The following is a 12780-nucleotide window of genomic DNA, read 5'->3' as shown; positions in this document are numbered from 1 at the left end:
TTGGGTTGTTGCTGCTCTCAGCCAGAGAGGGACATTTTAGGACCAAAGTGTGCCTGCCAAAGGTTTTCTTAGGAACCCCCTGCATGGCTCTCTGTGTGTGTCATATACACACACACACACACCCTACTCGCCTGGCCCTTTCCATTTTCCTTCCATTAGAGCCAGCATGGCCTAGTGGTTTGAGCATTGGACTACAACTCTGGAGACCAGGGTTCGAATCCTGGCTTGGCCACTTAAACCCCCCACTGACTAGCCCTGGGAGTTACACTCTCTCAATCTCAAGGGAAGGCAAACCTCCGCTGAACACAGTCTTGTCAGGAAAACCCCAGATTCATCTTGAAAGCACACAACAACAGCAACAACTCTTGCCGTAGTCTAGGCAACCTTATTGCCTCCCCACTTGCCCACAATCCAACCATATGCAGGGTGAGTCCTCATTGCAATGGAGGACAAGGCCCTGCAGAAACATAGGACATTCTAGAAAAACGGAGGCCAGGACCAAAGAAAAGCTTGATATGCTCCTAGAAATATTCGCTCATGCTTCTTAGCATACTCAAAATGGAGGACCTTTTGGAACTGCCTCCTGGACAGAAGGTTGAAATGGAGGGCAGGTCCTGGAAAAGGAGGACATGGCTGGTCAGAGGACAAAATGTAGGACAGTCAATAGAAGTAATTATTCATGCATGCCACTTAGCCTGGCTCAAAATGGAGGACCTTTGGCATTCCTGCTAGACAGAAGGTTGAAAGGAAGGGCAGGTCCTGGAAAAGTAGGAGCCTTGGTGAAATGGAGGGCAGGTCTGGAAAAGTAGGACCCCTGGTGCCTGAAATGGAGGAGGGGTCCTGGAGAAGATCCCTGGCCAGGCTGGGAAATGAAGGCCGGTCCTTTGCCATTGGGCTCTGGGGAGAGTGGGCTCCCTCCTTCCTTCCCTTTGCAGCAGCAGCAGCAGCAGTCTTCTCTCGGGTCCCTCCCTCCTTCCCTTCCTGCCGTCGGAGCCAATCAGGGCCCAGGGAAGGGCTTGTGCCCAGGAGGAGCCCTATAAGAACCGGCCATTTCAGGCGCTCGCCCTCATTGAGCCGGCAGCCTCGTCCTTGGCTTTCCTCTCTCCTCTCTCTCCCTCGCTCCCCGTTGGATCCAGGCCCCTTTTGCGTCTGATCTGCATCCTTGGTCCTCCCTTTGTTTCCCCAGCAGCATCAGCATCAGCAGCATCAGCATCAGCAGCATCGCCATGACTGACCAAGCCATCTCTTTCCTGAAGGATTTCTTGGCTGGCGGCGTGGCAGCCGCCATCTCCAAAACGGCGGTGGCTCCCATCGAAAGGGTCAAGCTCCTGCTCCAGGTAAAAGGATGTGGTTTGGAAATGGGAGATCTAGTGCGGAGGGAGAGGGGGAAGTGTGGGGGGGAGCATCCCAAAGGCGTGGAAGGCCTTCCTTTGTGCCAGAGAAAGGCTCCTTTTTGTGCCTAAAAAGGCCCTCCTTCCTTCCTCTTTGCTTAGAGAGATGTAGTTTCCTAGGGTCAGCCAAGGAGGGGTCCTTTGTTCCTTTTTAAAGGTCGCCCTCCTCCCTCTCAAGGTCGCCCCAAGGAGATCCAAGGCCCAGCAGCCTAGATCAGGCCTACCAAAGGAGTCGATCTCTACCAGGCCTTGTCCAATGGAGGACATCCCAGCAATACATGGAGGACAAGGCCCACACATCGCCCAGCGCCACACTCCTCGAAAGAGCCATCCTTGCTTCTTTGACTTGCTCAAAATGGAGGACGGTTTAGGGACACAAGGTTGAAAGGGAGGTAGAGGTGACCAAGCGTCCTCCTTTTTTCCCCCCGGACACGTCCTCCCTTTCCATTCCAGGAGGGATTCCAGTGAGTGTTTCCAGCATTGATTTATTTTTTTGGGTGTGGGGCTGTCCTCCATGTTTCCTGGCAGGTCCTACATTTCACCCTCCTTGGCAGTGAGGACACATGAGCACCCTGAATGGAGGACATGTCCTGGAAAAGGAGGACACCTGGTCTCCCCCTGCCTTGGACCCCAGTGTCTTTGCGCAAGGAGAGGGTCTCCTTGAGGCTTCAGTGGATCAGGGCCTTGCCTTGCCTTGGCATCCAGGATCAAGCCCCAGAGGTGATGCAGGATGCTTGGCCTTCTCCATCCTTTTCTGGGGCCCAGTCCTTTCTTCTAATGGGGGTCCAAAGTGGCAGCAGAGGAGGTGCCAGGGCTGGAGCGAACTCGTTCTGCTTATGATGCCAATCCCAGCCTTGCCCAGGATTAGTGGCTGGGCAGGCGGAGGTGCCAGAGGCCCATCTGGCACCCAACCCAGTGGCATCCTGGAGAATGGCTCCCCAGGCAAAAGCTGCAGCCGCACTGCAGGAATCACCTGGTTTGACACCACATTGGCCACCACGGCTCCATGCTGTGGAATTCTGGGAACAGTTGCTGGTGTGAGAGACACCAGAGCGGAGCTCGGCAAACAGACATGGAATCCGGTGGTGACCTTGAAGGGCGGCTAAGCCAGGAGCAATGAAAGGGCAATGGAAAGGGCCCTGGGGTCAGTGGATGGTGCCCTTGATAAGAGGAAATCAGCATGCTACAAACATGAGCTTGGAAAAGCTCAAAATGGGATTTTAAAAATGCATGTATCCTAAATAGAGCACCTTGGCATGAGAGGGAAAGGCCTGTCAAGGTCGCATGGTGCTTTCCCAAAAAATGGAGAAGCAGAGTTAAAGTGATTTACTTTTTTTGGTACTACAGCTCCCAGAATCAGAGTTGAAGTGATTACTTTTTTTGGACTGCAACCCCCAGAATCCCTGCCAGGCAGCAACCTGGCAGTTCCCAAGCTATTGTGGGTTGGAGGGGGGATATCTGGATTTGAAAAGAAGGACATAGTTGTCAGAGCTTTCTAGTCTAGCTGTCTGTCCCCCAGAGTGACCAACCAGGTGCCAGACAGGAGCCCAACAGGCTTTAGTGGAGGGTGGGAACCAGATAGCCCTCTGGATATTGCTGGGCTGCAAGGCCCAGCAGCCTGGAAAGGAAGAAATACTGAGGTTGCAGTCCAACACCATCTGGAAGGCCACATGGCTTCCACTCCCGGATCCGGTAAGAAGGGGCCTGTAGCCAGTCAGTCCAGGAAGCAAAGGCAAGGGGGAACCATATTGGCAACCCCCCAAATATCTGAGGATGTGGACTCTGGATTGGGGCCTTCCAAATCTGCCGGTAAAACTTGCTGCAGAGAAGGGACCTAGGGACTCCCTGGGACCAGAATGGGCATTGAGACTCCATCATCCAAATCAGAGCTTGGAAAAGTTAACCTTTCAGACTGTTACAGCTCCATTGGATACTGGAATTTGAGGGATTCTGGGAGCCGTAGTCCATAAACATAGATTGCCAAAGCTCTGATCTGGCCATGATGTAGACTATTGCAGCTCCACTGGCTATAATGTCTGAGGGATATTGGGAGTTGTGGTCCAAAAACTTAGGTTGCCAAAGCTCTGATCTGGATGGACATGAGCGGCTTGGAAGAGAGGTCACCTTGCAATGAATTCGTTATCACTGGCTGGATTAAGATCATTGTCTGGTGATCCTGCAGAAAGCCAAATAAAATGGGGGCCTGCTTAGGAGGCAGACTTGAAACACTTTGGGCATAATAAAGGTGTATATTTTAAAATCTGCCTTTTTAATCCCATAAATCTGAATCCCTGCTTAAAAGCCTAGTATTGTCTTGGGAAGTCTGTGTTCCACATCGAGAGGTGCCACTCTTACTTTTGTGTTCTTCAAAGACAATGATTCTTGTCTGAAAAAGTAGGCATGAAAGTGGGCCACTCTTCCCTAGGCCAATGTCAGGCATGCATATGAAGGACACGGGGGCATTCAAGGTCTCTTTCTGATAGAGCAGACAGAAGCAAGAACCCTTGAGGTCTTTCCCAGCAAGAAAAAACGGAAATCTGATCTTTGAACTCAAGCACATAGTTCTCCAGAGGAGAAAGAGAGAAGTGGCATACACAGTGCTTGGTTGGACCACTGCCAGCTTCAAAGCATGACTTAATAGGTTTTGTAGTGATTTGATAATCTCTCATATGAATTTCTTTCTCTGCTACTTGTTCCCCACCACTAAATTTCCATTTTTTGCTGCATCATTTGACCACGTAGGTTTGTTAAAGCGAGGTGCGGGAAGGGCCCTGAATGATGTAGCCCCACTTAATTCCACCTCTTCTATCTTGGCAGGTGCAACATGCCAGCATGCAGATCACAGCAGACAAACAATACAAGGGCATCATGGACTGTGTGGTCCGGATCCCCAAGGAGCAAGGCTTCCTGTCTTTCTGGCGCGGCAATTTGGCCAACGTGATCAGATATTTCCCCACTCAGGCCCTCAACTTTGCTTTCAAAGACAAATACAAGCAGATCTTTTTGGGTGGCGTCGACAAAAGAACCCAGTTCTGGCGCTATTTTGCCGGCAACTTGGCATCCGGTGGGGCTGCTGGGGCCACATCGCTTTGCTTCGTCTACCCGCTCGACTTTGCCCGAACACGTCTGGCGGCCGACGTAGGGAAAGCCGGAGCAGAACGAGAGTTCAAAGGGCTTGGTGACTGTCTGGTCAAGATCTTCAAGTCGGACGGCCTCCGGGGTCTCTACCAGGGCTTCAACGTCTCTGTCCAGGGCATCATCATCTACAGAGCTGCTTACTTTGGCATCTATGATACTGCAAAAGGTAAAACCCTTTGGGGCATTTTTTCTTAAACAGCAGTGTTTCAGTACTTTTGGTTTCTCAGCTAATGCTCAAAATGATGGTGCCCAAGAATGGCTTTGTGACTCTTCTTCCTAATTTCTTTTACTTCACAGGAATGCTTCCAGACCCAAAGAATACCCACATCTTGATCAGCTGGATGATTGCTCAGACAGTTACTGCAGTTGCTGGCCTGACCTCTTATCCTTTTGATACAGTCCGGCGGCGTATGATGATGCAGTCTGGGCGCAGAGGTGGTATGTATCTCACATTCCCTGCTGGAAGGGCCACAGAAAGTGCACTACATCCATGGAGTCCCACTGACAATAAGATGTCCCTGTATGAAATTAGAGCTTGGTCTTTTTCTAATGACAATTCCCATCATCCTACCTGGGGGGGGGGGGGTCCTGGAGTTGTCATCCAAGGAACTTTACATTGCCATTCTTTGTGTAGATTAGGCTTGTCATGATTTGAGTCCCTATGTTGGGAGAAAGGCGGGATATAAGAAAATAAGAATAAGAACATATTCCTTGGGCCAGAGTCAGATGAGAGTCTGTTCATCTGACTCGTCGTTGTGAGTTGAAAATGGCCAAAATCCCATACATTTTAAAGGGATCCTGGAAGTCATTTAGCCTCGGAGGTCATTCTGCTTAGTTCAGGATCTGCAGTGGCAGATGCAGCTACAGTATCAACCAGATAGCCTGACTTCCATTGCATGGTGTCTCCAAAGTGGAGATGATACTTAGAATCTTTTCTGTTAAAAGCTGATAACATTCTAGCTGTGGTTATGCCTGGCATGGATACTCTGCTTATGTTGGATTGCCATACCCATTAACTCCATCCAGCATGGGCAGTGATCAGGGATGATGGCAGTTTTAGGCCAGCAGTATCTGGAGGCCCACAGAATTTCAAATGCTGTACTGCACTTTGCAATGTATGCTGAGGTATATGGAGAGGAAGTTCTTTCCGGCAAGACCGGAGGATTGGCTTAGGAAAATCTAGACTGAAAAGACTATAAATCATCCTTTGTGGGTTGTGTATATATCAGACTCAGGCCTCATCTGCGCTGCAAAAATAATGCAGTTTGACACTGCTTTTGCTGCCAAGGCTTAATGCTGTGGTATCCTGGGACTTGTAGTTTGTTGTAGTACCAGAGCTCTCAGACAGAGGAGGCTAAATGTCTCACGAAACTGCAAATCCCAGAATTCCATAGCATTGAGCCGTGGCAGTTAAAGTGGTGCCAAACTGAATTATTTCTGCAATGCAGATGTGGCCTCAGTTAGAATGACCACATGCAAAAACTGTGCCTCTTACTTGCTGATTGAGCCATTTTTAATGCCCAAGATAATGATTTCAAAACTACAGAGAAACAGGAAATTTCAGGGGAATGTACAAATGAAAGTGCAAAATGTCTCCCTCCATAAGAATAAACTGAACCTTAGGAAATTAGGATGGTTCCCTTAAGTCTGCCTTTTTGACCTCACCTGAAGTAGGCTTCAATTGGACTTGCTTTTGAGTACACACACATGGGATGTTTGCTTAGTCTATTCTTGGAAAATCAGCTTTAAAGTGATACATACTCCTGTGTCATGAAGGGACAGTGAGCTAAGTCAGCGCTGGTCAAAGTGCTGGTCTTTGGACTGATATCAATCTGTGAATCATTGGCTGCTGGCCCACATTGAGTTTCCAGGAAAAAAGTTAACAAGGAACAAAAAATGCCAGTCTTATATATCAGCCTAAGAAACACTGAGTTACATCATCCTTAAATACATTTTGAATTTGTGATCTTTCCAGTCTTATAATCCTGTTTAGACTTAGTATTAAATACATATGGAACAGTTACAGAACTGAAGCATACCTTAAGTTCATCTAGCCAACCCCCTGCGTTATATTCTTCATTCATGCAACACAGGCAAAAGTTTTCTTGTCTGTGTCTCTTCTTCTCTACATCAATACTTGGAATAACTGGAAAAGTTAAAACGTCCAGCCAATCAGTTCCTTTGCAGAAAAATAATCTATGCAGCACACCAACTGTTGTGTTGAATAGAATTTCCAACTTGTGGAGACAACCCCTATTCCAATAATTTACCTAAAGACAAGAGTGTATAATATCTTCTGTCAACCTTTCCTTAATTTCCTCTATATTGAATTTTATATTGGAAGCTTCTTGGAGCAAGGTATTACCGTCATAACTTTTAAAGCCCCAGAAGCACTAGTACTACATAAGTCTTAATAGATCTGGGAGCAGAGTACAACCAGGGAAGGGTTCAGAAGGCCCGAAAAGCATTATTTGCCTCCCATTCCCAATTTGTTTCTCTCTCCTTTTTCCCCAGCCGACATCATGTATTCTGGTACAATTGACTGCTGGAAGAAGATTGCCCGTGATGAAGGTGGCAAGGCTTTCTTCAAGGGTGCGTGGTCCAACGTCCTCCGAGGAATGGGGGGTGCTTTTGTCCTAGTCTTGTATGATGAAATCAAGAAATACACATAAGCTCCTTCCCTGTGCCTGCGGATGGCACTTAACGGTGTAATATTCATGGACTGCGTCAAAACTATTTATCAGTTTCCACTGAGGTTTCCGCTGGTTGGCAAAGGGACCACAGTTCTGCTTTGCCTGATCTGTTTATTGAGTCATTCCCCTGACAATGGGACTCAAACTTCATTTTTATTCAGTCACTCCTGTTAAAATAAGTTTGAGAGAAATAAAAATAAAATTAAAAAAACATCTCTGGAACCCACTTGTGCTGCTTCTCCCCGTCTTGAATATCTTGTCCTGTGCTTCAGCGGTGGAAGAAAAGCTAGTCCTGCTTTGCCAAATTGATAAATTTAAAAGATTAGATACACTTTGCACCTTGAATCTTCATAAATCAAGTGGTTATTTTGTCAGGGATGCTTCCAGGATATACTCCTCATTTGGGAAAACTAATATTCTGTCTATTTTCAGTGTGCACAATTAAACAGGTGTCTTCAGTTTTTGAGGCATCTTTGCAGAGCTTGGAAAAGTTACTTCTTTGGCCTACAGCTCCCAGAATCAAGTCCTGAGAGAGTAGAAACACAGCAAGTAATGATACATTTGATTTCAAAAAGTACTGAGCTAAGAGCCCAAAATAAAGACAGGACAAAATAAAGCTTTGAGCCACTTTGGAAGTGTGATGTTTAAATGACGCATGCGTTCTAAGAGGCCGGAAGCCGCGCCAAAGCCATGGTCCATTCCTAAGGACTGGAGTGCAACTTCGGCACAGCTTCTGGCCTCTTGGGACGCATGCACCATTTAAACAGCATACCTCCAAAGTGACCCAAAGCAGCTTTATTTTGCCCTGTCTGTATGGGCCCTAATTTAAACTGACCTAGGGAGTGGGGATTAAAAGGCTTTCAGTAACGCCAGGAGTTCCCAGCAAATACTTTGAGATGAAGATAATGTTATATCTTTGCAATTTTACAAGGTCTTTAGCCGCCTCTGCCAAAAAGTCCTGGTGGCTCCCAAAATGACAAATCCCAGGAGTCTGTAGGATGGATCCATGCCAGTTAAAAGTGGTATCAAACTGTATTATTTCTACAATATAGATGCACTCTCAGGTTCACCCAGGACAGCAACAATCTGCCTTTCAATGTGAGAATGTTATGGAGACTAAGTGAAGCCTGCAGAGACTCTCTTGAATCAATGGGAGAAGTTACTATTTTGTGCTCAGTAGCCAAAAATGGGAGAAGTACCTTGCGGTTACTTATCCAAAGACTTTGGGGCTGACTAATAGCAATTCAGTTATTTGGTTTTTAGCACTGTGAAAATAACCTTTGCCAAGAGACTTGGAGAACAGTGGTTAAGGCTGGTTGGAACAAGGAGCCAGGAAAGAACTAACAGTTGCTGGGTGCTAACCATCTCCTCTGGCTCCCTGACAAATCATGGTCAGACCAGATTTTAGAAAAAGTTTCTTTTGGGGCCACTCTTGCCAGAATCCCAGAAAGTAACATTCGGGCAAACTAGCTTTATCAACACATTTACAAGAAAGCAGGTTTTCATTTCCAAAGACATTAGGGATCCACTGGTATTCCTGCTCTTAAGGAGAACCAGATATACTCTGATCATGCTCTGTGGAAGCCACTGCCCGTTTTCTTCTTTCCTTGCAAAGTGTGAATTGCTAAAGGGTCACAACTGTGCAATGCCAAATGGAGGCCACTCTTATTGAAAGGCGCTAATTGGAACAAGCAAATGGCCCAGTAAATGCATTGCTCTGGAATAAGCAATGAGGCCGCGCTGCCTTCATTTTGCTGTTCTCTCTCTTCCCTGGTCAATATTCCCAGCACACTGCTACATTTCACAACATGCACGAAGCTGTCCAAGACACCCACGTTTGCTGCCTCTAATGCAAATTCCTTTCCCTGTCATGTGTCGCTATAAAGGCTAGGAAAGGAAGCTGCTGGGATTGGAATTTCAAGTCATGCAAGTTCACCATCTTCCTCCTAAAACTTGGACAGAAGCCCAGGTGTTGAGTCGGGATTGGAAACTTCTTTGGTTGCACAGAGGAAAAACCCAGCATGGTCTCCTTGAAGCCTTCTGGATCAACGCCAGATAATGTGTGGCATGCTTAGTTTCAAGTGTAATTTACTGAGGCTTTACAATTGTGGATCTCCCTTGTCTTTCTCTCTGTTCAAACCGGAATTTGGAAACTACTGGTTTGGAGTACAACTCCCCAAATTTTCTCAAAGCATGGCTAGTGTCTGCTTTGCATATGTAATCTCAGTCATCCTGACAACAGGCCTGCAAAGTAGGTCATCTTGCCAAGCAAGAGTCTATGTAACACTACCCCAGCAGGGGTGAAATTTTAACTAGGGATGGCACAATAACTCCCCCGTCTTAGCCGAGATGTCACAACGTTGCATTGCAACATCGCACTGGTGACTCAGTGGGCAGATGCTGTTAAGAAAGGATTTCATTTGCTTGGAAAGGTGCCCTTATGAATCAGGAAGTAGACGACATACACAGTTTAATACAAGTGCAGACAGTTTTGTATTTATTTATTTATTTCATTGAGATTTTCTCCAGCTTCCGAACTCGAGACTCAGGGTGGCTCATGACTGAATTTAAAACATGCCAATAAAAATACAGAGAGTTACATCTAACCACAATTAAAATATAATGTTTAATGAGACTATGAATGAGAATATTATAGCCTCAATTAAATTACTGTGCAAAGAACACCTGCCCACCCAATAATCAATTAGATTTCCAGCCTTCAAATAAGGGGCATCCTGTACAATAAGGGACACTTGACAACTCTAGGACAGTATCAAGCAACAGATCTTCCTAGGAGCACATTCTATAGAAAGGGAGCCATTGCTGAAAAGATGCCTTTCCTGACAGTCACCATCACTTTGCACAGTTGTAGCACATTCAAGGCTGGGCCAAAGCTTGATTCTTATAAAGCAAGGATGGACATAGTGTGGACTATATAGGCCACATGTGTCCTCCAGGTCTTCATAGGCCCTGACACCCCATCCCATATTTCCCCTCCCCTGCTCCTGAAATGCAACTGGAATTGTGGGGTTTTGTACTAGAGAAGAGGCCACAGGACCCTCTCAAACCACAGTGTCAAAAATGGGCATGGACATCCAGCCACTTCATTTTATTTTATTTTGTAATTTTTGGCCTAGGGCAGCAGCTGCTGCAAATGCAAATTTAACCTCCGGCCATATAAAAACTACTGACGGTGGCCAAAGGATTTTGAGCAAATTATCATGTCTGCTGTTTCGCACAAGCAAGCTCTGCTGGCTTTCTCTGGCAACAGTTGTGTGGAGCAGGAATTTCACACAATGTTCTCTCTGACCAGGATAAGCAGCTGAAAACTTATTGCCCTGAAAGTGCTCTGACCTGTGAAGGTGGTGAGTGAGAAAGCGTGGAGAGATGAGAGAGAGGAAAGCATTTGGTGGAATGATTGACAGTTGGCGGCATAACTCTACACTGCTAGGAAAAGACACATCAATTAGACAGATGGTAGTGTGGAAAGATACACTTATTTAAACATGTCAATATGTTCTCTGTAGCCATAGGCAACACCAGGACAAGGGCTTTAATACTGGCTAGCTTCTTGAGCCATTGTGGCATAGTGGCATTTGGGAAATAGTATATAAAAATTGCTCCCCTCCTAAAATTAAAATCTGGGGAGTCATGGGAGGCTTTGAGCATTTCCTGGGGTGCTTTGGGGGCTGCAAAAGTGGGGTTTGGAGCCCATATGTGCTGCCCATAGGCCACACTTTGCTTTAGCGCCTTTTATCTTCGGTGAGACTCCAGGATCCATCTTGCAGCTGCAGAGATACCAGGATTAATTTATTTTGTTAAATTTCTCTTTCTCCCCCTAATTTTTGTAGTACTGTGCCTGAAGAGGAGTTCTGGCGAACCGAAAAGCTCATGCCACGAATGCATCGCTTTTGTAACATCTGAGCAGCCGTAATAATGCTAGCTTTTGTTTTCAGTTACAGATCCCATGGCTGCTTAATTTTTAAAATTCGCAGTCCCTGCCGGCAGCCACTGTGCCATAACTATGAGTTTTGAAATATCAATGCACCTTGTGGCAGTCCCCCTTGCAGAGTCCACAAGTCCCAGCATCTGCGTTGATCCATCTCAACAAAACAGTCTTGACAAGTTTGATCTCTTTTAGGAGCAGGATTAATTGATCGATTGATTGGATTAATATCCCGCCTTTCTCTCAAAATGGGATTCTTTTGCAAAGCTAATAGGTCTTCATGACCTATTCAAGACTAATGCTTTCTATCAGAACTGGTATCGTTCACAATCTAATTGCTAGAAAATAAGTTTCTCCTTTCACTACTATGAAGCTAAACTGCAATCTTGCTACTTCTGTAGAGAACAACATCTGCTTGGCAGTGTTGAAATGAGCTTAAATTGGATTATTTCTGCAGTGCGGTTGCAGATGGAATGGGGCGGAGGAAAGTTTAATCTTCTTCCTAACCTCAGGCAGCAAATTATCTGGCACTGGCTCTAAACCTGTAGTACTATAGAGCCTTTACAGGACCAGACTACTCCAGGTAGGAATGTATATTTATTTAAGGAAATATATATCCTGCTTTAGCACTGCAGACACAACAGCCAAGGTTAGTACTAATGTTTAAAAATCATTATGGAAACAATTGTTTTCAAGCAAACTGATAAAAGCGTTGAATATATAATTTAAAAGACAGGAGATTCTATCATATAAAACCAGCCACCAAGAGAAAGTTTGGCAGGGCAAATTCAAACATGGGCAAAGCCAAGGACCTGATACAACAAGCAACTAAGCAGGTAGCTACTAGTGGTGGTGTATACAAGAATACACTCCCTTCCACACCCTGCCACCAAAACCTCCATTGCCTTAGAAAACGAGTCGATCAGGAAGAAAGCGAGGCCAAAATCTGTTTAGATCTATCCTCACAAATGTAAAAACAAAAATCCAAACCACCTGGCTAGTGAATATCAACTGTGCAGGTTGGTTTAGACCAAACCGAACAAGATATAGAAGTGCTTACCTGTAACATGAAGGCTACATACTTGTTGAACCAGTTATTCCACAGGTTTGGGCCAGGAGCCAGGTGTGACATGTCCTTCAGAAAGTGTGAGTCTTATGTGGAGCTTTAGAAAGTTACTCTTTGGGACTCCTAGAATCCCCTAGGCCAATGGTAAATTATTATGGGAGCTGTAGTCCCAAATATCTGGAGGCCCATCTAGCCCACATGCTAGCCTTGATCCTAATGTCCTGTTTTTGCGGATGCCCAGGGGACTTTGGGTTGGGAAGATTTGAACACGGAACCTTGCTTCCCACCCCATGATCTGGTGTGTGCATATATGTTGCTTCAAGGCACCTCTCGACTTATAGCGACCCCATAAACTTCATCAGGTTTTCTTAGGGTGTATCTACACTGTAGAAATAATGCAGTTTGATACTTCTTTAAGTACTGTAGCACCATCTTATAGGATGTTGGGGTTTGTAGTTTTACAAGATCTTTAGCCTTCTCTGACAAAGAGTGCTGGTGCCTCACCAAACTATATATGCCAGTTTTCTGTAGGATGGCGCCATGACA

General features: G+C 45.9%; 1 protein-coding gene across 1 annotated transcript; it reads left to right on the top strand.

The window, feature by feature from the left end:
* Positions 1–1052: 1052 nt before the first annotated feature.
* Positions 1053–7435, top strand: LOC149308950 (ADP/ATP translocase 2). The gene is made up of 4 exons (XM_089536763.1): positions 1053–1337; positions 4209–4695; positions 4827–4967; positions 7044–7435. Exons 1-4 carry the CDS (start codon positions 1227–1229, stop codon positions 7199–7201), a joined length of 897 nt encoding a protein of 298 aa, XP_089392889.1. The 5' UTR covers positions 1053–1226; the 3' UTR covers positions 7202–7435.
* Positions 7436–12780: the final 5345 nt, after the last annotated feature.

This window comes from Sceloporus occidentalis, unplaced genomic scaffold, assembly GCF_023333645.1.
Source record: "Sceloporus occidentalis isolate IW3139 unplaced genomic scaffold, rSceOcc1.0.p SCAF_8, whole genome shotgun sequence".
Classification (NCBI taxonomy): Eukaryota; Metazoa; Chordata; class Lepidosauria; order Squamata; family Phrynosomatidae; genus Sceloporus; species Sceloporus occidentalis.
The sequence above is the reverse complement of the archived record's forward strand: the minus strand, read 5'-3'. Positions and strand labels throughout refer to the sequence as shown.